The 24,176-nt window shown below is 41.7% G+C and overlaps 3 protein-coding genes across 13 annotated transcripts; 2 read left to right on the forward strand and 1 right to left on the reverse strand.

Annotated features, from left to right (window-relative positions):
- The first annotated feature begins 182 nt into the window (after positions 1 to 182).
- pdf (peptide deformylase, mitochondrial) lies at positions 183 to 5,104 on the forward strand. 7 transcript variants are annotated; one of them, XM_050073509.1, is made up of 3 exons: positions 183 to 451; positions 2,241 to 2,919; positions 3,234 to 5,100. In XM_050073509.1, exons 1-3 carry the CDS (start codon positions 185 to 187, stop codon positions 3,389 to 3,391), a joined length of 1,104 nt encoding a protein of 367 aa, XP_049929466.1. In that variant the 5' UTR covers positions 183 to 184; the 3' UTR covers positions 3,392 to 5,100. The 7 variants fall into 7 exon arrangements, with proteins under 7 accessions (XP_049929466.1, XP_049929467.1, XP_049929474.1 ...); XM_050073510.1 differs by having other exon boundaries at positions 389 to 451; positions 2,328 to 2,919; positions 3,234 to 5,104; XM_050073517.1 differs by lacking the exon at positions 183 to 451 and adding an exon at positions 541 to 1,526 and having other exon boundaries at positions 2,328 to 2,919; positions 3,234 to 5,102.
- A 341-nt stretch (positions 5,105 to 5,445) lies between these two features.
- Positions 5,446 to 12,095, reverse strand: spata2l (spermatogenesis associated 2-like). Of its 5 annotated transcripts, XM_050073506.1 has the most exons (5): positions 11,402 to 11,445; positions 11,213 to 11,280; positions 8,471 to 8,852; positions 7,933 to 8,226; positions 5,446 to 6,873 (listed from the first exon to the last, which is right to left on the reverse strand). In XM_050073506.1, the coding sequence occupies exons 3-5, from the start codon at positions 8,846 to 8,848 to the stop codon at positions 5,848 to 5,850; spliced, it is 1,698 nt and encodes a 565-aa protein (XP_049929463.1). In that variant the 5' UTR covers positions 8,849 to 8,852; positions 11,213 to 11,280; positions 11,402 to 11,445; the 3' UTR covers positions 5,446 to 5,847. The 5 variants fall into 5 exon arrangements, with proteins under 5 accessions (XP_049929463.1, XP_049929460.1, XP_049929461.1 ...); XM_050073503.1 differs by lacking the exons at positions 11,213 to 11,280; positions 11,402 to 11,445 and adding an exon at positions 11,952 to 12,095; XM_050073504.1 differs by lacking the exons at positions 11,213 to 11,280; positions 11,402 to 11,445 and adding an exon at positions 11,514 to 11,631.
- Positions 11,662 to 23,184, forward strand: si:dkey-238o13.4 (uncharacterized protein LOC560780 homolog). Its single transcript, XM_050073519.1, has 7 exons — positions 11,662 to 11,754; positions 12,490 to 12,740; positions 13,794 to 13,901; positions 17,218 to 17,357; positions 17,591 to 17,687; positions 18,195 to 18,319; positions 22,413 to 23,184. The coding sequence occupies exons 2-7, from the start codon at positions 12,656 to 12,658 to the stop codon at positions 22,587 to 22,589; spliced, it is 732 nt and encodes a 243-aa protein (XP_049929476.1). The 5' UTR covers positions 11,662 to 11,754; positions 12,490 to 12,655; the 3' UTR covers positions 22,590 to 23,184.
- The last annotated feature ends 992 nt before the right edge of the window (positions 23,185 to 24,176 follow it).

Here is a 24,176-nt window from a genome sequence, read left to right on the forward strand (position 1 = left end):
CGTTGCAAAAAACTTCCCTGTGAAACTCACTGGCTGTCAAAATAAAGTGTTTTTGAGCTGTACTGATAACAGTGCTAAAACTGACAGACTTTTATTTTGAAGTGCGCTATGCCGCGCGACGATGATGACCCGGAAGTAGTGCAGACCAGTTGTTCACCCTGCACTAGTTATTGAAATGGGAGAAATGCCCCTATGGTTAAGGCGCATTAAGTTAGGACTACAGTACTGGATAAAAAATAGTAGGAGTACTCAAACCTTCCCAGCTAGGTGTCTGTTACAAGAGGTGGAAGGAGGCAACAGGCATGAACCATATATTGCCAGAATAAATCAGTGGGCAAGGAAACTGGGCATGGAACAGGGTGGCATGGAACAAACAAGCTGGTTTTCAATACCACCGTGGGTAATGCAGGAATTAAACATCAAGCTGTGCTTTCTTCAAGACAAGAAAGAGGTGAACAAAATACAAGAATATCTCAATTCAGTCAGGGAGGAGAAGCTGATAATATACACAGATGGTTCTAAGGATCCAGAGAGTGGGAAAGCAGGATTTGGGGTGTACGTAGATCAGTTAAAACTCAAGTTTGATCATCGTATCTCAGATGGAAGTTCTATTTTTACTGCAGAATTACTGGCAATTCTCTGGGCTCTGAGGTGGACTGAGGAAGAAAGACCAAAATCAGTTCTGATTTGCTCGGACTCAGCAGCAGCTCTAATGGCTATAAGAGGAGGAAAATCAAAAGCTCGGCCGGATCTTGTTATAAAAATATTGTCTGTATTGTTTCAAGTAGAAAAGAATGGGTGTGAAGTCATGTTTTGTTGGGTTCCTGGACATGCCGGAGTTGAGGGAAATGAAATAGCCGATTCCATAGCAAAGGCAACCCTGCAGAAAAAAGTAGTAGACTTCAATATATCTCCAGGAAGAGTGGAACTGAGAGGGAAAATCAAAGAGGGTGTGGAAAAAGAAAGACAGGAACTGTGGGAAAAGGAGACTAAAGGAAGGTATTACTTTTCTGTACAGCCTTTGGTTAGAAAAATTAGTTATATTTCTGCAACTCGAAGTGAATCTGTTAAAATCTGCAGACTGAGGCTTGGGCATTGTGGATTAAATCATTATCTGCACATTATGGGGAAGCATCCTGATGGACTATGTGAATGTGGGCGGTCAGAAACAATTAAACATATAATTATGGAATGTCAGATGTATAGAACAGAGAGCAGGTCTTTCTATAAGAAGCTGGCAGATCTGGGTGTGGAGACATTTTCTATTAAAGCTATTTTTGGCCAGGGTGAGAACCACCAGATGATAACAAAAGCAGCCTTACAGTTCCTGCGTGAAGCAGGGCTGTATACGAAGAATAGACTCTGTCCAGTGGAGGGCAGTGATACGCCAAGTAGCGTCAAAACTGCCGGAAATCGAGAAGAAGAAGAAGAACAGTTGTTCACCGCCTTGTTCCCCGCTCTCACCTTCAGTCCTGAATATAATGGTCCCTTTTCAGCTAGAATGGTGGCGTACACATTAAAGTAAGGTAACGGGTCTATGTAACGTCTTTATGTGTGCAACTGCTACGCTTAGCTAGTAGCATTTATTGTTGTTTGAATACAGCATTTATTGCTGTACTACACAAACATGCTAACGACTTAGCTTTGTTGCCTGTGGTAGCTGTTGAATGGGCGCGCGTGTATAGTGTCACCTGCGTACCCCGTCGGCGGTGTTTGATGTACTTACAAGCTAAGATGACTTTTTTCTTTATTTTTTTTAACTGAACGATTTTTTTTATGTTCAGACAACATGGCATTTACGTCTTTGCATTACATCAAAAGGATCAGGTGCACGATAAAAATCATACAAGAGACATAAATATTAAATTCATTGACATATAATCATGTGTGAAGAAATAGAAATAATATTAAAATAAATTGGTGCTGGGTCTTTTTGTAAATCGTATTCATTCATTATGCTAAACAGTTCTGTTGCATTTTAATTTCTCATGAGTTTAATGGTTTTCAAATAAGAAAGAAACTCATAACGACGCACACTAACCCTAGGTTTCACCCTCATATATTTGAATTTGTGCTAATAAAAGTATAAGACTGTTATGGACAATGTATCAAGCAGACAAGACTGGGCCTGGACAAAATGCCTCACTATCATCAAAGAGGTGATCTCATAAAATCTCAAATCTCTCTTAATGGCACATACATTAACTAAATGTCCTTCTTCTGTATGATTCTTCTTACAGCACTGTGCATCACACCCCTTACATGTGACACATCATCCTAGCTGCAGCTCAACAGTGAACACAAAATCATACATCTTTCTGCTCCAGCTCCCCAGGATGGGCTTCAGACTGTGTGCATCCAAAGTCCTGCGCTGCAGTGCCAGGGCTTTGACTTTAACAAGGACTTCCACTTGTCTTCCACATATCTCACCCCACTGGCCTGTACCCTGCAGTCGCTCTTACTCCAGTAGCATTAAGGTGCGCCCCTATCTTCAGTACGTGAAACGCAAGATCATACCTCCTCCCAGTCCTCCGTACTGCCACGTGTGCCAGGTAGGGGACCCAGTGCTGCGTTCACATGCTGCTGCTGTTGACCCTGCAGCTATAACAGGCCCTGAGATCCAAAAGGTCATCAACACTATGGTGAAAGTGATGCGGCAGCTTGAGTGTGTGGGACTTAGTGCACCTCAGATTGGGGTGCCGCTACGGATCTTGGCCCTTGAATATCCAGAGAAGATGTTGAGAGAGAGTTCGCCTGCATCGAGGGAGGCCCGTGGTCTTTCCATGCAGCCCCTGAGGATCTTTGTCAACCCCCAGATGAGGGTCCTCGATGGGCGGAGTGTGGTCTTTCAGGAGGCCTGTGAGAGCATCTCAGGCTTCTCTGCTACAGTTCCGCGCTACCTGTCTGTGGAAGTGTCCGGTACGCATGTTTATATGTTAATCCAGTGTTTCTGTGGCTTTCGAGTTTTGTGCCAAATCTCCTTTGCCGAGACTGTTAAGGCTACAAAAAAACAGTACACGGAATGAAATTTGGCTTTGATTTATCCAAAAGAAGAATAACGTTTCAAAATCAATCATTTAAGAGTACAAGTAGTGTGAAAGAGGATGCTGAAACTACACCACGTTTCTGATGGGGAATTAATTCCACTGTTTCTAATTAGTAGACACATTATATGGCAGTTGCTGATGCATTTCTGTATATTGCTCTCATCCCTCTGCATGTTCACCCTGCAGGTCTGAACGAGAAGGGTGAAGCTGTCACATGGCAGGCCAGTGGCTGGCCCGCTCGTATCCTCCAACATGAGATGGACCACCTGGATGGGATCCTCTACATTGACCGTATGGACAGCAAAACTTTCATCAACATCAACTGGCAGGCACACAATGAATAGAAGATCCTCAGGATGGACCACAAACCACACGAAGAATACCTAAAACTGATGATGTGCAATGATTTAAGTTTATCTCAACACCATCTCTGATCAGCCTACATTGTGTTGGTGAAAGCTGCTGTTTTGAGCACATGGTGTCTTTTTATCTTTCTGGTATTGAAATATTTTTTGTTTTGTGGTTCTGGTTTGAACAAAAGCTCAGTGTCAGGATCATAATGAACTGCCTCATCTGGAAATCCATCACTGGAAGTTTTTTTTTTCTGCTGAGCAGAAACCCCAAAGCAATTATGACCACTTTGAAGTGCAAGCCAAGAGAGCCATGTTCTATGATGAATAAAGAGGTCGATATGTTCATGATGAAATGAGTGAATCGCTAATGTCTGCCATCATCACAATGAATGAATGCAACTCTGATACTACTTAGCAAAGGAGAAGGGGGTGGAACAAAGGGTATTGCCTATTTTTCTCAAAGACTTCTTTTTGTTTAACTCGTCTAAAACTGGTCATTCTCCTGGTTTTACATGAGAATGGACAAATGGATGAATCTACATGAAGTTAATCCAGGACAGGGACTCAGGACGTGTCTGGAACATGAGCAGGCATGACCCAGGAAAACAGGTGGTTTTAACAGTGTTAGAAATGGTTCAGTTGTCTGGTCACTTAACTTGTATCCAGGTTTCATTTTTCTGTATGTCAATCTTAATGACTTACATGTCCTTTTGTGTCACTAAAATGTTAATCATAATGTGTCCATACATCTGTTTTTATTTTCTTTTATTTTTTTGGCACATTTGTTGGCAAGGTATTTCCAAAACACTGAATGTTTAGCAAAATAGATTTGTATTTCATCCATCCAGCTAAAAGCATGCATCTCTTAGTGATCTTCAACTTTAGATACAGGGATATCAAGATGAGAAAACTTGACTTTACACCCACAAAACTTTTGGACCTGTGAAATGATCCAACTACTGTTACAAAGAAATGTAAAATGTAAATGTAGAATTAACTAGACTTACCCTATCGTGGTCGTATGCCTCTGTGAACCAGTCAAGTTGTAGTTACAGTTTACATCCATGTAGCCATCACAGCAGACAATACTTCAAACATGGATGTTGATGCTAAGAAGCTTAATATTCTAATCTAAAATATGGATGCTTCACACACATCTACAACCTGACAGCACAAAATATCTATACAATCAGCACAGTCTCAAGGTGGGCACCCAAGATTAGTGTCACGAGTTCAGTAGCTGACCAAATGTCTCCCTTTCTGTTCCTCAGTGATAAAGTTGAATTATTGCCAGAAAAATGTTTTAGCAAAACATTATGGTGTCACAGTGAAATTGACCTTTGACCTTTTGGCTCTAAATGGTCATCGCTTTATCCTATCAGACATTTGTGTTAAGTTTTGTTACAATTGGCGAATGAATTCTTGAGATATGGCCAAAATCATGTTTTGTGAGGTCACAGTGACCTTTGACCCCCAAAATCTAATCAGTTCATTGGTGAGTTCAGGTGGACGTTTGTGCCAAATTTGAAGAAATTCCCTCAAGGCGTTCTTGAGACATTGTGTCCACAAGAGAGAGATAGACAACCCAAAAACACAATGCCTCCAGCCATGGCTAGTTGCTGATACTGAGTCATAAAAAGCCAAATTTCCCTGTTAAATTTAAATAAATATTTGATTATATGCAAACACCATTACAGTGCACCTTTTTCCACTGTGATTTCAACTGAAACCTTGTCCAAAATACTCTGTAATGTTTCTAATTAATTGGTTAACAGAAAAATAATTAGCAAAATGTTTAATTGATTTATCAAGAAAATAATTGATAAAAATAATTGTTAGTTGCTTGAGTTTGATTTTACAGCAAATAAATACAAAAACGATAAATAGCATGAAAACTATTGAAATCTTATGAGTGCTTCAAACTGTTAGTTATGATTCAGTAATAAATTAAATGTGATAAATTATTTTCATAGTACTTTTTCAAAAGTTTCACTAGTCCATACCTTAAGTAATTTGCTCATAGAACACATTAGACACAGACAAGTGAAGTATTGACCTTTTTTACTCCAGTTTGTGTGCAGGCAGCAAATACAGATGAAAACAGACTGCTTTGTGCTTTACATTAAACTACATTTAAGTGACCCAAAAGCACAAACCGCAATCACGACTTCAAGTCTCAGCAACAGACATTTTCAAAAATGTAGATAATGGTAAATATAGCCAGTTAGCCACGTAGAGAATAACTGTATGACAGAGTGATGAGGGTCTCAGAAAGAGGACCAAACTAAAATAAAATGGAGCACACTCAATACTGCATTTCAGTACTGTGTCAAGGCAACATTTGATTTATTGTACTTGATTTAAAAAAAAAAGGAAATGTACGCAGATTTAAGGCACTGTGATTTTGCTAGTTGTGCCTCTTCAGTGCAATACATTTCCAATATAAATCACACAGATGATGACTGGTCAAAAGTTTGGCCACAGGCGCATACAACAGGACTTCTGTACCAGCAATCGCTACAATACTCATTTCCGCAATATCTGCACAGAACCAGAGGCTTTCTGGAGCACGCCCTCCCACAGGCGCACACTCCCAGGGGCTTGATATTGTGGTGACTTTGGCAGAAATCTATCTCTCTGCAGGAACCAGAGTGGAAGACTCCGCAGCTGTGGCACAGGACCTGAGGGTCCAGCTTGGCGAGGTCGCAGCACTCATGGTAGGTGATTGGATGACGAGATGTAACTATTGATTTAGGTTCATCACGCAGAGCTAAGGAGGACATTGCTGCGCTGCTGCTGATGAGAGTGGGCGATGTGCTCATATCACTCACTCTGAGGCTTCCACACTGTGGTGACTCCGCTCTCAATTCTTTCATTTCTTCTGTCGCATTGTTAGTGAACACTGTGTGGTGGCGTTTGTTTAAGCACGACTGAATCAAGGCACAGGCAATGTCATGTGAAATGTTGCATTCAGTGCAGAACCTAAGACAAAGACGAGGAGTTTGGAGACAGCTGCAAAGGTGGTTGGCTTCAGCCTCACGCTCGCAAAGCCCCGTTGCTTCTGTCTGCAGACTGCGTGACTGTGAGTCCCCTTTGTCAAACCTCAGCTCTTCACAGGGGCGTCTGCTTTGCCTCATGCTGGCTGAGGAGCTTCTGGCAGTGTCTGATTCCAGTGCTGACGTCTTGGTCAGCTGGCAGTTATACGTAGAGATGCAGACGTCCTCTCTGGTGGACAGGGAGGTGGATGAGGAAGACAAGGACGTCATGCCGTTGCTGTGTGATTTGCCAGCAGGGGGTGATGCACTGCTTTGATTTATCCAGGTTAAAGAGCGGGGACTCTCATCGACAACCACCTCCCTCTGCCCCCCGTTAACATGCTCATCTGTGTACAAATCCACCTCCCCTTCTCCATCAAATGGCTCCATCAGTGGTTTGTTGACACCGAGGGCCTTCTTGGTGTTGTCCAGCGCAACCTGTTGAGATGCACAGACAATGAATCCTAACAATTCAAATGTATTTACTGCTCAGCAGGATTAGATCTTGTTGATGTTTAGTGCATTCAGCTGTTCTCAAACAATGGTGTATCAAAGAGTATTTACTTTTATGGTACTGACTGAAATGTGCCCACAGTAGCGAGAATGTAAAGCTGTCAAGTACTGAAAGATGGCAATGACTCACTTAGGGCTGGGTATTTCAAACAATACCCAGTGGGATGGAATCAGTCAGTTCCAGGGGCAACCAGCAAAATAGGAGATCATCAAGGGAGAAGCAAACGGCAAACTATGTGACTGAAAATTTAAGGCAAAACCTGCAGTTCCTTAAATGGCCACTTGAGGGTGGCTCCAGAAGCCAATCAGTCCCCATAAGGCCCGTTTCCACCGCAGGAACTTCAGGGTATTTTTACGGGGCCGGGGCCGTTGGTGCATGTCTCCACCGCAAGAACCACCCCCGAAGGACAGAGTTCCGGAACTTTTACAGGGGCTAAACAAGTCCCTGCCTCGGAGTAGGTACTTAGAACAGCCCCGAAAAACTCCTGGGTGGGGCTTGGGGTTTACTTGGTGCTGACTGGATACACTCAAGGCGGGATGTGACGTCAACAGAAAGCAACAAAATAGCCAGCGTCGCCCCAGTCAAAATGGTCGCGCAACGATTACGTCACATCTGGAGCCCAGTAACTTTACAGGAACCTTCCTCCTACTCCGCCCTCTCAGTGGAGACACGGCGGTTGAGAGGGCCGAGTAGGAGGAAGGTTCCTGTAAAGTTCCTGCCCCCCAAATAGTACCAGGAACTTCTTCAGTGGACACGGGCCTATAGACCCCCATGTTAGTATGCCCAGCTTCACAGCATACATATTACATTGACATCCTGGTACAGTAAACAGTTTTGGTCTATAGCTATTACTGTATGCACACTGCAATAAAAATCAGCCTAAACTCTTTGAGTTCTCCACAAGAATTTAAAATTGTCTGTGGGTTTGAACAATGTCTTGCAGCACAAGTGAGTTTAATTTGCCATATGCCAGGCAGACGTACCTGTAAGCTGCTTCCTCTCTGCCTCTCCCTCACCAAACTCAGCTCCCACTGGGCCTCACCGAGGTGTTTCCCCAGAGCTGTCAGAAGGAGGCAACACTCGCAGCGGGCCAGGAAGAAGGCACATGACAAGCATAGGGGGTCATCCAGAGAGGAAGGACTGACCCTGGGCAGCTGGAGACAAAGCTGCTCGTGCCGAGACGAGCTGAGCTGGTATCCTAGCAGGCCAAAAAGTTTCTCAATCTGTGGCATTGAGAGCACCGGTTTGATATGGTGGGTAAACATACCAGAGTACATCTGGGACACGGAGGACAAGAGAAGAAAAACAAGTAAGTCCAAAATCAGGAATTTTATGGTTTTGTCCGTGGCTGTCTTGCCAAAAAATAAAACTACTGAGTGTAACCCAGAATTTAACAAACAAACATAAATAATAATAATTATAACTTTGAGAAGAAACTCGGCAGAAAAATAATTTTGTAAGACTAATTAAAATCTGTAGTTTAATACATGACTTCATTGTTGCAGCTCTTTTTCAACCAACCTTGACAACTTTGTACTCGTCTCTCCAAGGACCGAGGTACAGGTTCAGGGCAGCTTGCTCCAGGACCTCAAAAGCTTTAGCCAGGCCCTGCAGCCCTCCTCTGGCTTTGACTCGCCCAGCACCAGCTGCTGTTGTCGCTGCTGCTGCTGCTGCTGCTGCTGCTGTGAGTGACTCCTCCATCACACTCAGTGGATCCAGACCAAGGCAGTGTGTCTCCTGAGCATCTCCGTCCCTCAGCAGGCCCTCCACCTGTTTCCACAGCTCCTCATCTCTACATGCCAGGCTGGAGCCTCGTCCCACAATTTGCCTCTCCAAACTGTGATCATAGCTGGTCACTAGATCCCTGGCTCTGTGCCTGGAGATGCTCATCTCTTTCATTCAGCTGAGAGGGAGACAAAAGGGACAGTGAAATGAAGGAGAAACTATGGCACTTGTTCATGCCTGTACTGTTTCTACCTAATTAATATTTAGCACCGAACACTGAACATAAATTTAAATGCAACACTTTCATTTTTTGCCCCCATTTTTCATGAGAAAGATCCAAGACTTTTCTTGTGCACTTTATCGATACATTTCCTTCAAATTTTGGTCACTAATTTGTTAAAATCAATGTCAGTGAGCACTTCTCCTTTTGCGAAATAATCCATCCACCTGACAGGTGTCACATTTCAAGATGCTGATTAAACACCATCATTACTACACAGGTGTGCCTTGAGATCATCACATTAAAAGGTGCCATTGGCACGCTGACTGCAGGAATGTCCACCAGAGCTGTTGCCCGTAAACTGAATGTTCATTTTACTACCATGAGCCTTCTCCAATGTCGTTTGTGTGAATTTGGCAGTACATTCAACCAGCTTTACAATCACAGACCACGTGTAACCTCCCCAGCTCAGGACCTGCACAGCCAGCGTCCTCACCTACAAGATCGTCTGACGCCAGCCACTTGAACAGTTGATGCAACCACTGGTTTGCACGACCAAAGAATTTCTGCACAAACTGTCAGAAACCGTCTCAGGGAAGCTCATATCAGTAGCTGGTCCCAGATGATCTTGCAGGTGAAGACGCTGGATGTGGATGTCCTGAGTTGGTGTGATTACACGTGGCCTGTGGTTGTATGGCCGGTTGGATGAAGTGCCAAATTCATGGAAAAGGCTTTGGAGACATCTTATAGTTATTTGAGAGCAATAACGTCTTATGTGTGCATACAAAGAGTCAGATTCTTTTTACTTTAACATGACAAAATGGGAGCAAGTGTTGTGTTTATTTTTTGTTCTGTGTACATCTATTGTGCAGATTTCTTAAATTCGAAGCTGCACGACATTAAGTAGGAAACTTGCATATATAGGAGACATACAATTTAGTTGAAACTAATTTTTTTTTTTTTAATTATTATTTTTTTGGGCTTTTTGCCTTTAATGGACAGGACAGATTGAAATGGGGTGAGAGAGAGAGTTGGGGTTGACATGCAGCAAAGGGTTGCAAGCTGGAGTCAAACCTGTGACCGCTGCAGCGAGGCATCACCTCTGTACATGGGGCGCCGGCACTATCCACTACGCTACCGACGCCCCGAAACTAAATTTTAAAGATGTACTACCTACACACATGCTCCACAAGAACTCATCAGTGTTTGATCCTGCTTAACATGCTGCAATGATCACAGTCCTCCAAAATTAAAATTGTGTCAGTACAATATGATGAATGTAATTCTTAAATACATATATTTACTTCCTTTCCTAAGCTGGTTGACTACTGAGAGGACAGTTTCAGTTGGAATGCGGTGTAACCAGACCCAGCAATAATCACTTTCACACATCACAGACACTGACTACTTTGATGCTGTAACAAATACTGATCATTGCTTGTGGCTTTATACTAGCAACCTATTTGTTTTACTACAACACTGGAAAACAACTGAACCACCTTTAATATGGCAGTGGTTGAATGTCAGGTGCCCTCCACTTTGAAAGAATCAGGTTTGCTCTAAAGGACGAATTTGATGCATACCAATACTAATGCTAACTCTCACTATTTATCTCAGTCTTGATCTTTTCCCCCCTTTCCTTCTAATGTATTTATTTCTGCAAGTACCCTTTGAGTTTCTGTTTGTTTTGTCAGCTTGTACCCTTCAGTGTTTTAACTACATATGCTGTTGTGGTTCACACATGGATGGATTACTGATTGGACCTACCAGACACAGGCGCAGGGGCCCACAATGACAGGGAGGGCCCTGGCCTTCATCTGCGAATGTCAAATTAACACAAGCTAATAAGGAAGAGACTCAGATATGACCACAAAGAGACACAAACCCACAAAAAGATGCCTAAGGGCTGCATGGAGATGCAAAACCACCACAAATTTGTGTCTCGTCGGTGGAGGACGGTTCTTTGCATATACATGCACAGGGCCCCACTGTCCACCATGTTTTCTGTTCTGCTGGTTGCCAAGTGTACCAACTTAGTGAACATACAAAAAAACAGGGCCAAACATCTGCAATGTTGCATGGCTTTCAGTAATTATGGCGATTTGTTTTCATGGAAATGTATGGTTGCCACACGTGCTGAGGAAATTATAACCACTGGCAACATAATGTTAATTATTACACGACAGCTGCATGACATATTACACACATCAGCTGTAAATTGTTTTGGGCGTAGACACTTACATTTATAACCGAAAGTGAAAGTTATGACACCTTGACCTATGTGAAAGAAAACTTAAGTAATGATAATGTTAACTTACTTTCGCAATGAGTCGAAGTGTTGACCAACGCCGTTTTAACATTAAGTTCGCCAACAGTTAAAAACTGGCTGTTAATGTGTGACAACATCGGTCAGAAACAAAATAACAGTCGTCAGCATTTTATTTCACGTTAGCATTAGCTTAATGTATTTCAACACTGACTAGCTAGTTTTGCTAGGTTAACGTTACCTGTTAATGCTGCCTTTTGGTCTTTTAGAAACTCAAACCAAATGTCATATCGATATGATACAATTTAAAGTGTTCTAGCTTTTTTCACTTATATGAATTTAATATAAAATACCAGGAATGTTTTCAGAAACGTGTGAGCTCTTCTTTCAATTCGGCTAACATACAATCCACCCAGCAACGAAAAGTCGACTTTTAGAGTTGGGTTAGGCTGATCTCCGCCGCCTTCCAATCTGTGGGGAAAAACCCAGGAAGTGACGGCGAACTTCCTCAGTGTAGTTAAAATTTCGTATTAAGGAAAGTTTCAAGTCCCTGTGGACTAACGCCGAATTAACGGGCGACTCTCATTGATTCAGGTAACGTTGTGTCACTGAATGTAGACCGTACGATATTTTGCAGATACGCGAGGTAATATTAAATTATCTAAATTATGAATGGCAATTCAATCCAGGACAACATTGCTGCTGTCGGAGCTAAGCTAACGTTACCTCGCAGCTAAAGTTTGATCGAAGTGCAAGCTTTGATCGACAGAGATAGATACACACAAACTCACCTGTGTTTGGCACTTATTTAGATGCTTATTAATGAATCTGGTAGCTACAACATTTCCGGCCACACAGGCGTCGTTGTGCAGCCGACACCTGCTTGATTGTCTACGATAAAGTAAACATTGTCACGTGGCACGGATTTTCCCAGCTTCAGATGGGTGCGCCTGGTTGGAGTATCAGGGCGGGCCGGAGAAGACTCGGGGAAGATGAGCTCTGCTGCGGAAAGATGACTTTGAACTCGAAATGCCGCATCAAAACTAAACTGAAAACTAGATTAAAGGACAACACGTGGCATATTAAAATGGTGTTGCGAAATCAATCGATAAAAATGACCAGTTTGCCTGTGTAAAGTTTTCTACTACTTATATTGTCGAAAGCGCATAATTCACTAGGTGGCAGCATTTCATCTTTTAAGACCCCTAACAGTCTCTACATGAAGCAATTGCCCTGTCGTTGTCAGTTTCAGAGAATTAACACTCACACACTCACATACACACTGTCCCGGGATGAAGACAGTGATGAGCCTCTTTTGTTGACTTGCAGGCGTGGCTTCAGTGACAGTGGTAGAAGGGCGGAACTGTGGCCCCTGAGTTTAGTTTAAAGCATCCCGTGTTGGCCAAGATGCTCTGCACAAGTTAGCAGCTTCATCTCCAGCACACACACAGAGTCATCCTCCATCCTCCAGCAGGTCTGTGCAGCTGCAGCCAGCATGTCAAACTCGGACAGGGTTGTGTTAGCTCTTGGAGGAGCCGGCACAGTGGGCTCTGGGATAGTTAAAGCACTGCTCGACAAAGGTAAGCTGCAGAGGGGCCACTTGGAGACACAATGAAAACCCCTTCTCTACTGCTAAAATAGTTATCAGAAATATTAATAATATACACTTTGAAGCAGATGATATGACATTTTTAACTCTAAAACCGAGATTAATTGGGGGACTGTCCAAACTCTTTTACGCACAGGTGAATGTCTTGCGGATTTTACGCAGGGGGAGATTCCATCGTGATAAACTGCAGAGGATATATTTTATGATTATTTTAGTTCTGTATGAGCATTTTATAGCTTTGAATTGTTAAATGACTGGCTGTTAATCTGATGCTGACAGCGCGTCTGCGTGCGTAAATGTGTTAATTGTAATATCTCCAAGCGCTGCACTGACAGATCCAATAATGAGGTATATGCTGTGCTTTACATTCAGGTACGTAATGTGCCGAAATAAATAATGGCATAATGTTAAATAATGTAAATATATGCATTTTAAGTGTGTGTTGTGAGTTTTTGATAACTTGCACTTTTTAAAAAAAAAATATATATATATATATATATCATACTTGCAATGTTGTCACTGGTGGTTTAATCAACAAATTAGCATGAAAAAATAATTTAATGGTTGGAGGTAGTTGAGTGTAATTTCGGTTTTCAGATCAATTTCAGTTGTCAGGATATCCCGGTTTAGATGCTTTTTCAGCTCCAAAGCTGCAATATCTTTGGCTTATTCATTGCGCACTGCTGCCTCTGCACTCTGGATGAACCAGTGAAGGAGAAAGTGCAGGATGTTGTGATGAGAGTCCACTGGTTTGGATTTACATTGCACCTTGCACCTCCATAGCTTTGCTGTTTGAACTGAGCAGAAAGTTACCATCTGCTGCTCTGTCACGTTTATCCCTCTGATGGCCTTGATAACCAGATTTGGACAATGTAGGCCTATTAGTGAATGTTCATTTTCATGTGAGAGGGATTATTGCTAATGTGTATGTGTTAAAGGTGCTCTTTTTGTGTGTCTGCACAATAGATGAATGTAGTATCTGATGTGTGTGTGTGTGTGTGTGTGTGTGTGTGTGTGTGTGAAGGTTTCAAAGTCGCAGTGATCTCCAGGGACAGCAGCCGGCTGGAGAGGCTCCAGTCATTTGTCTCTCCCAACACAAAGGATAACCTCACCACTATAGTGGGGAATGTAGGTAAGTTGGTTTACACATAGTTCCATTCATTTAGATAGCTGTATATCATTAATCCATTCATCCATCTATTTGAAGCTCCAGAGTCTTCACAAGCTCTTATAATAGTGAAAGACATCATCTATTTTATGTGCAGTGGGAATGCCCATGTTGGAGACTGTATTGGATATGACATCAAACTGTATTATGGCTGCATTGAAAAGAACCTTTAGCAGCCCCTTTAAGGCTGCAGAGTTCATTACAAATTTGATCACAACTTGTACTTGTGTGTTTATTTTACAAATATCAAACAACATTAGTTTGGTTTTGTTCAAATTTACTGATAATTTGCTTGTGTCAAACCACATTTTTAATTTACTAATTTTTTGCCATGAGTACCACCAAAAGCTGCTACACGTTTTCCCTGAACAGAAAATATTGGGGTTGTCCCCAACTAAAACAAATTTAAATATTCCTGATACTTTACATATGTCATTTATACACAGAACAACAGTTCAGGACCTAGTACAGACCCCATGTGGAACTCCACAAGTAATATCCAGACATAATGATTTGTAATTACCAATATGTACAAATTGTTAATAGTTTCCTAAATTGCATTTTAGCCAGTTTAGCGCAACCCCTCTGATTTAAATACCTTTTCATTTTATTGAGTAATATGTCATGATCTATGGTATCAAATGTTTTTTTTAATCTATAAATACTCCCACTGCATAGTTTTGTTATCTATACACCTGGTTATTTCTTATGTTTTCATCTAATTAATGCCATGGATGTTGATCTGTTTGTTTTGAATCTGTGCTGACTGTCTGACAACAATATGTGCTTTATGAAATTGTCTAACAGTCCACAAAGAGTTTTTCCAGTATTGTAGAGAATCATCGTAGAGATCATTTAGCCGTTTTCATTTTACGTGGAAACGTATCCATTTTGAATGACAGGTTACAAATGTAACTTAGTGGTTTAATAATAGCCACGATGACTTTCTTAACTAAAGTGACATTCATTCCAGTCTGTTGATGTTTTGTTCTTAAACTTGCTTACGATATCAGTAATTTATTTTACTTCTGCTGCTCTCAGAAAAATAGAGCTTGGATCTCCATAATCCTTTATAGTCACCCCTTCTTTTGGCTGTGGATGATTGAGTTCATCTGCCAGTTTGGGTCTTATAAAAAAAGTTGTGAAATCCAGAAACCACATCATTCATATTGTTTACAGTTTTTCCAATGTCAATAAAATACTGAGGATAACTTGTGTTTCTGGATCCATTTTTAATAATGCTATTTAATATATTCCACATGCCCGTAATTTTGTTTTTGTTATATCACTTATATTTGTTTTTTGCTTTTCTTTTATGAATTCTTTATATAGTGGGAATTTTTGCAGGCATTTTATTGTCCCTTTGTCATCCACAGCCTATCCTAACTTCTTGCTGTAAACAAACCCATGCCCAATTCAATACTCTTGGGAGTTTTGTTGCTTCAACCTTGCTTGTTCTGGTATATGGTATGACCAAGCAAGCTTATTGTAGCTAATGTTTTCTAATGTTTGCAGACTTTTGATTTATTCTTGTATAAAATATTTTATGTTAAAGGTTGTCAATTAGTTTTTTTGTTGAAGAAAGCTCTTGGTAGTCAAATTGGAAAGGGTTCATCATCGGGGGAGCATAAATGTTCTTAGTAAATGTTACTGATAACCTGTTATGAAAATGTGACTGATAGTAGTGCTGGCGGCAAGGTGAGAAAGTAATCCAAAAAACATTAGGATTCATCCTTTTGGGACCATGACTATTGAAAGAAGATTTAATGGAAATTCCAGCCTACCATGTTTGATGACCTTGTACCTTACCATGTATCTCAAGAGGAAACAGTTAGGTTGGAAGGTCACCATAATTGTTATGAATCATCCTCTAGGGGGGCAACTTCTCAGGCTCCAGCTCTAAATGTTTTCTCTCTAATCTTTACTTTGACCTAAAGAAATATGACGTAATTGAGTAAATATTCCTCTGTTGGCCAGTCAGTTCAGAGTAATGAAGATCACATTTACTTGGCATTGTTGAGGATCCTTGATTTGCAATTAGAGAAGCCTAGATTATTTTCCAGCCCCTTCAGCATGTTGCGATCCCTACAATAAATGCAAAGTCAATTCCTGTGAATTCTGCACAACCTTGCAGTTTTGTCCAATCACCATTTCATCCAGTCATCTTTTATAACAGGTAAAATCTCATTTAATTGTAGATCTGCATGCAGTTGGTCAGCCCCTCTCTTTTTCTCTCTGTTTTATCATGTGACTACTGCTGCAGGAATATGAGGGCAAACTGTTAGCATCGCATGGCTAACATTACTCAACGTTTTGAAGGGTTTAACAGAGTCAAGCCGTTTCAGTGTCAGTGCGAGATTGTTGGAACTGTGTGGGATGTCAGCTGCTGCTATGTTAGCTTGTGCTAACCGGGCAGAGAGAGCAGGGGGAGAGCGGCCCATGGAAACTGTCCTTCAGCACTATGTCAAGCAGCCCCTGCAATTTTTATTGCAAAAACACGCCTAAAAACACTGCAACATGCATTGCAATTTTTTTAGAAAAGCTGCCAGGAAATCAGACATTTCAGGCGGCAACAAATTTAGAAAACAGCCACAAAATCCTGGAAGGAGTGATTATGCCATTGATTCAAATGTTGCAGATTTGTCAGCAAAATATTCATTCTGTGAATTGCAGCATAGTTTAACAAGAATACATTTCACTAAAGACACTTAAATGGCTTAACTTGCAATGGGATCGCTCCAGCTGCAATACAGCCATCTGCAACTTAAATCAAATGTTGACCAGGGGCATAAAATGAGGCAAAGGGGCAATGACACCTTCCCAATTTCCTACCCCCCCTACTTGCTTGGACCACACCCATCTTCTCTCTTTATTTTGATCTCAAGTACACACCTGTAAAGTTCTGTGACAGCATATTGCACAGTTGCAATGTTATGGCATTAACAAAGTCTGTCCACGAACAGACAGACACATAACCACCTGGCAAAATACTCAAAAACGATCCTGTGGCAGTTCCTGCCAAAATAGGTGCCACCAGGACCCTAAGACCCACTTAGGTTTAGGCCAAGCCTTCAATGTGTATGTTTGGCTCCGCCCCTGCTCCAACCTCTGTTTGCAAAATATAGCAGCTTCGGCCAAGAACAATTAATATCTGCCGTTAGAACCCTATATTAGTCTAAATATACACATATTTGTCTGAAATGCTGTTTTGAAGGCCTCAGTCTCAGCTGGACCATCATCTGGAAGCATATCCTCTCCTGAAACCTTGTCTCTGTTCCAGGGTCAGAGGAGGGAGCAGAGCAGGCGAACCAGGCCCTGCTGAAGGCGGTGGGGAAGGTGACAGACATTGTCTCCTCTCTGGGCTTCAGTTGGTGGCAGGGAGGACCGCCACACACCCAGTCTCTCAAAGACCTACACTGGGTGAGCAGCATACAGACATAAACCAGACACTGGCAGGACCAATACATGAGACTAAGAGTGGTTTTGATTAAATATTTATTTTTATACTGGTGGCAGTAATGGTTGTCAGATGAGTCTTAGTAGTAGTAGTACATCATGTCTGAAATTGTTGCAGAGGGTTTTCCTCTGTTATATGGAATAAATTCTGATTCTTGCCTGATCATTTCATATTTCATCTCCCGTCAACTCTCTAGGTAATTGAAACGTTACTTTTCAGTACATTTGTGTCATGGAAGGCCTTCTTTCCCTTGGTGAGGGATGACCCCAACTGTACCTACACCTTCATAACAGGTGACTTCTTTAGCTGTTTATTTCTACCAATAGCACTCTGTAAAAACTGATGTAATCTGAAATCAGCTGCCTGTTGCTGCTGCTAGAGGCAAGGTTGATGGAGCAATGAGAGTCAATCAAAATAGTAAAGTTGAGGGCCGTGAGCAAGAATAGTAGGCTGAAAGATGCTTAGCAGCTCAGAGGAGCATTACACAAAGTCACTTCATCCATTTTTAATAAAAAATATTGATTAGTGCAGCTTTAACTTATAAAATAAGCATATTAAAGTCATCATTACAACAATTTCAGTCATTTTTACCATTTTCTCCAACAGAAACAAGAACAATCCAGGAGATTTTCATAGTCAATAAAAAGGAGTGTGTTGTGGTTTTGTGGTCTATAGTCTCCTCAGCCATATCCCTCAGCACATAGACTATCTGCCCAGCTGTGGAAAAGCAGCCAAAAAATGATTGCTAGCAAGTGTGACATAGTTATATAGTGTTATGCCTCTGTTTCTCTGTGCCACAGGAGGAGCAGGTGAGAAGTTGCTGATGCCTGGTACCGGCTTCTTGACAGTAGGAGCTGCCAGCACCCTGGCCTTCTGCCAGGTACTACGAGAGGAGTATCCTGAGGTGCCCTGCAAACTCAACCAGGTGAGGCTTTAATGGGATTACGCAGCAAGACCTCAATTAAGGAAGCACCAAAGCTGATATAAGATATCTACCTGACCTCGATTTTATAGCTTCAGATCTGTTCATTTAGGTCTCCGCAGCTCAGCCCGAGATTATAAAAGAAATCTTTCAGATTTCATTCAGTGTGGCAAAATCCTGTTCATTCTCCCGCAGAGACTTTAAAGGTCTAGTGTGTGGGATTTAGTGGCATCTAGTGGTGAAGTTGCAGAACTGCTACTTCACCCATGTACCAGGTGTGTGAGAGAACCCCTGGTAAAAACACAAATGGAGCCAGTGTTTGGTTTGTCCATTCTGGGCTACTGTAGAAGCAATATAATGGACTCTGTGGAAGAGGACCTGCTCTGTAGGTATAAACAACTTGTTCTAGTAACGAAAAACACAACGATTCTTAGTTTCAGGGGATTATTCACTAATGAAAAAATGTTTATGAATACTGCATTAAATTTCTGCCAGTGTATCCTCCTAAATTCTACAGACTGGACCTTTAAATGAAGAATTCATGCCTTTTTAAAGATGGCTTGCTAGAAAATTGAACAATTAATCAGCTTGATGTGCTACAGGTCACATTAGAACTGAAATACAACTTCAGGATTTGTCTTTTCACATAATGCTTTTCACATAAAGTTGAAAATGATTTCTCTCAACAGTTCTCTAAATCACTTGCCCTGTGTTCTCCTTTGGGAAAATAAAAAACAGAAACCAAAAGGTATAAATATGTATTTTATGTTCATGATAACGCCCCCTAGTTAAGTACTTATATGAAGGAATATGATTTTGCTGTCTGCCAGCTCAAACAAAAAGGATCGTTCTGATATCTCCCCAGTTCTGGTAAACATATTCATTGGGTTTGGCTATTCTCTCTGCATTCGTCATGTGTTCTTAGAAAACATTCCTGAAACAAGACGCAAGATACCACATTACTTTATTATCCACAATGTTTGCAACTCATGTATTAAGAGTTTCTGAAGCTGGTCTCCTCTTCTCATCCGTTTAGTCATGGTGTTTTTTGTTTCATGCACACAGGAAATAAGAAACATCACCAACTGTGAGTGTTTCCCCAGTAAAGCTGGACAGTAAAATGTATGTATAGGAACAATATGAAATGGAATCTTAATATTATATTTGTTTTTAATTGTTGATGTCACAATTTAATTCAGACTTGATTCTCAATTTCAAACTGATTCTTGATTCAGTAAATAGAGAAAGAGGCACTGTTTTTAGGGATCTTACTTTGGTTCACTGCCAGACCAATCACTGGTGTCATGCTGGTCAACTAAATTGTAATATACAACATTTTTAGCTGTTAAACAAAGCGGTCCTATTTAAAGTCTCTGACAAACAGAAAAAGATACAAAAAGGGTTTAAAGGTAGCCTCCAGCAGTGAAGACTACTCTCTCTGATGCCATGCTAACACCACTGAAACCCATTGTTATCTATAACTCAGTACGGGCACTAGGGCTTTTGAAATGAAACAAAATGTGGGCCGAGTTGTTTTCTTCATCTGACCAGAGTTACCTGAAGTGCTGCAGTGTGTTGGTTTGTTAATGCTGAGTTGGCACTCATTTTAAGGGTAACGGCTTGTAAAGGTTTAATAGACTACTTTGCTTACATCTTGCAAAGCTAATTTTTAAGTCACTAAAAGGAATACTTCATCCACAGAATGACCATCTAATATCAATAACTCACAGTGTGTTACCTTGAATTTTTCTCGCATTCCTCCTAGGTGAATGGAGAATCCAAAAAAGTTGAACATTCTTCATAAATTCAAGTAATTAGGGACTACATTTAACAACAACTAAACTATATCAAAACATCTGTTTACAAACTCGCGCACAACTGGTTCAGTATAATCCAAGTTTCATTTATCCAGTCGTATGCTCAGTACTTCCCAAACACATACAGTTTGGCTAAAACATTACTATATAGAACACTTCTGCCTAAGAGTAGAGAACCCTGGGTAAGCTTGTAATTTTGAGCGAAGGTGCATGTGTGCCCTGGCACGCTACTCGTCTGTGTGAGATGGTTTGTACTGACGTGTTTTAAATGATTAAAATTAAGCAAAAATACATGTTTTGATATAGTTTTGCGGACCTTGATTACTTTTATTTATGAAGAATGTTCACATTTTTTGGATTCTCCACTCACTGTGGAGGCATGTGAGAAAAACAAAGTTTTCATCATGGAGTACAGGCAACACGCTACATCTGGGACCATGGCAACATCCCTTACATTAAAGCCTCTACAAGGAACTTTTAACTGGATATGCAAAAGGATCTCGTTTCTGCTGATGTCTGTGCGTGACCTACAACAGCAAATGAGACCATCGGTGTGAAGATAAGCTATTTCTATATAGTGTATATCCATACCTTTAGGAAACTGTCTCTGGGTCCGCCCCAGGTCGCTTCCAGGACGAAAGATTTACGGCACTCAGACGGCACACGTCATCTTACCTAGCTGCTTACATTTATAGTGACTCTTATAAATAGTCGCTATTCCTCCTCCTCGACCCGACGTCCGCGGGGAGTTAAAATAGCAGCAATCATCGGGTAAAAGTTCTGTGAAAGCACTGGACTCACCAACAGTCAGCCACGTCTCAGTCACACAGAGAAAATCCAATCCTCGGGAAGTCAGGAAATCCTTCAGGATAAACGTTTTGTTCGCTAGCGATCTAGCATTTACCAGCCCAATCCTGGCAGGAGCCGGTCCACGGCGTTAGCTGTCCGGGGAGCCACACACAGAGGCTGCAGGTTGCGCAGATTCACCCCGCGCCAGCGGGGACGAGGAGAGCAGGGGCCGCGGGGCTGGAACACCTCATCCTGGCCAGCGACAGGTACCAGCCAGGCGTCGACAGGGTCCAGCGAGTGCCGAGAAATAAAGAGGCGAAGCACCGCTCCATACTCAGTCCAAGAAGCCGTGGAAGTGATCGCCAAACAGGCCTTCAGCCTTATGAGCTGACAGCTGCATTTACCCCGGCGGCGGTGGCGTTTACACCGGAGAGGTGGAGCTGGGGCGTGGCAGAGGTGAGCTGGGATCCCCAATAGGAGGGGTCCATGTTATTGGTCCGACAGCCCATTGGTCTGACATCCCATTAGTCCGACGGTCCGCGGTGCTGAATGGCTCCCGGCGGGCATATTTCTGCCTTGATGGTGCGCCGCAACCGGCTTGAGGCGAAGCAGGCTCACGGCTTATGTGTTTGTCACTTTCTTTTTCATTTTAACCCACACCATGATCTTTTCCTAACCCTAACCAAGTGGTTTTTGTGCCTAAACCTAACCAGACCTTAACCACAGGGCATCATGATGATTTCGGAACAACGGGACATCGGAATAATGGGTTTAATATGGTCGGAACAATGGAATGTCGGACCAATGGGCAGTTCCCAATAGGAGTGGGGGCAAAGTTTTCCCGTCTTGTTGTTTCATATGTGCGAGCCAGGTAAGCGTCTTTACGACAATACGCACTAGAGCTCATGGCTTCATTCCGGCAAAACACTACCGCTTTTGTCCACAGGGTCGCCAAAATCAACTCAAAATGAAAGTTCCTTTTAGGGGCTTTAAGTTTAAGTTTAACTTGGCAAGAAATGCAAACTGAAACATGATCAGACAGGTTTTAAGTACAGCTAAGGGTAGCTAAACTACGAGAAGAGAAAAGAAAAGAGAAGAGAAAAAGTATCACACACACACACACACACACACACACACACACACACACACACACACCGTTTTCTTGTGCAATGAGCAATTATTAGCTTGACTTCAGATTCTTTGAGTTTGACCTCCAAAAAATTGGTTTCATCTGGATAAAGTATTGGCTTTTTTACGACCTGACCTGTTTGACTACCTATCGAAGTGATGCCACCATGTCCCCACCACTTACTTTGGTGTTACTGTAAGCAATGTCCAAAGCAGATGAACTGATAAAGACCTAATTTCCTCTTCCCCAACTCTTTGGTGTCCCTAATCACCTCTCATTCAAATCTGTCTTTCTTTCCCTTGGCTTTCCTGATTTGTTAACACCCTCTTGTGTGTATCCTCCCTGCTCTTGGTTCTGACAGGTGAAGATCGACACAGGTGTGGCCACTCCAGAGCGCATGGCACCTGGTTACCTGAACCACCTGGACCTGGGTGAGGCTGTTGCCGCCCTTGTGGAAAGACGAAACACCTCCCACACTGTCTTCACTGTCAACTGTCCGGCAGACTTAAAAACTGTCCTTCTGGACAAGAACCTGTAGACTTGCAAACCCTTTCTCCAGCCCCGCCTTGTTGTCACAGGGACACATCTACACGTCTTCTGCTTCTGCTCTTGCTGAACTCTCCAGAAACACATTTACAGTGTCTTTTTGTTTGTTTTCTTCTCCCACACCTCTGAACTCCATCCATGCATTCATGTGAATTGTCAGTTGTTTCAACTAATACTGTACTGTATATTCAGCTGCCTGTTTTGCAATTGCAAGTGTTTGCAATTGTTTTCTCTGCACGTGCTGTTGTGTGATATGTCTGTAAAAATACACAGGATTTGTAATATTCACCTTCACATTGTTGCATGTTTCTGTACAAATATTATCACGCAGTTCTGTTCTTTCTTCTACATTGTTGGAAGACATGATATCCAATATATTGACACCAGTTCTCCATGAATTTGCTAAATATACAAGGTATACAACTCGACTTTTTAAGGCCAAACTATTGGAAGAAGCAGGTTAAGACAGGGTGGAGGGGGTTCGAATTCCCTGCTGGCATTTTCCTAAGTGGTCCAAAAGGAAGAGGTTGTTTGGTTCTGATCGTATGTATCCACAAACCTAGTAATCTCTCAAGACAGATTCTGCAATCTACATTGTAAAGGAAGAAAAAAAAAAAATATATATATATATATATATATATATATATATTTTTTTTTTTTTTTTTTTTTTTTTTTTTTTTACGGATGGATTTCCAGATTGCAAACCTGGAATTAAAGGTACCCTGTAGAGCTATATGGAGTAATGTTTTAATGAGCAGATGCCCGTTTTGTTGTGTATTAGTTTGCACAAGAGGACGCACATTGACGCACATGAGGAAAGCTTTATGCAGGTTGTTAAGACTGAAAAAAAACAACTTTGCAGATGTTAAATAAAGAAAGAAGTTCTATTCACCTTTTTAGGCCTACAGGAAGCACTGAATAAAAGTGAAACTTTTTTAACAAGAAAACTCCACAGGGTACCTTTAACACATTGACGTGAACGCTAAAAGTGCAACATGGTCAAACAGTGGAGGCAATACAACACTTACAGGTGGTGACCTGAGATGATTACGGACTTTGAGATACTGGGGATGTAGCTGGGGTGGAACTTATATGTTGAGGACTTGTCTTTTTTAGTCGTGAAATGTTGCAGACTTGTAACTGCTTAAAAAGCTGCAGAATTCTCTAAGGACCTTACATATTAGGAAAACTCAGACAATCACAACCTTCTGGAGATATTGAAATGTTAGGGAAATGATGTAAGGAAAAAGCAGAAGAGATGAATTAATTTCCTGTTATCCTTAAGGGTTTCAGTATGCTTGAAATAAACAAATTTGCATGATGGCGTCGTCCAATGTGTTCATACCTGATCCAAAAGCCATACTCAAAGACAGCGCAAAAATCATATCCTCTGTTGGCTGCATCCCACTGTCTCTCCAATCTCTCTCCAAGAACTCTGTGGCTGTGGCGAATCTTTGTACTCTCAATACAACTGAACTCTATAAATTGGGATGATTGTGCACACATGCCTACAGTCTCTCCTTGAAGACATTCACATGCTGCACTTGGTTGTAAATGCAAAATGTAACATAGTTGTGTG

Source organism: Epinephelus moara, chromosome 20 (assembly GCF_006386435.1).
Source record: "Epinephelus moara isolate mb chromosome 20, YSFRI_EMoa_1.0, whole genome shotgun sequence".
Taxonomy (NCBI): domain Eukaryota; kingdom Metazoa; phylum Chordata; class Actinopteri; order Perciformes; family Serranidae; genus Epinephelus; species Epinephelus moara.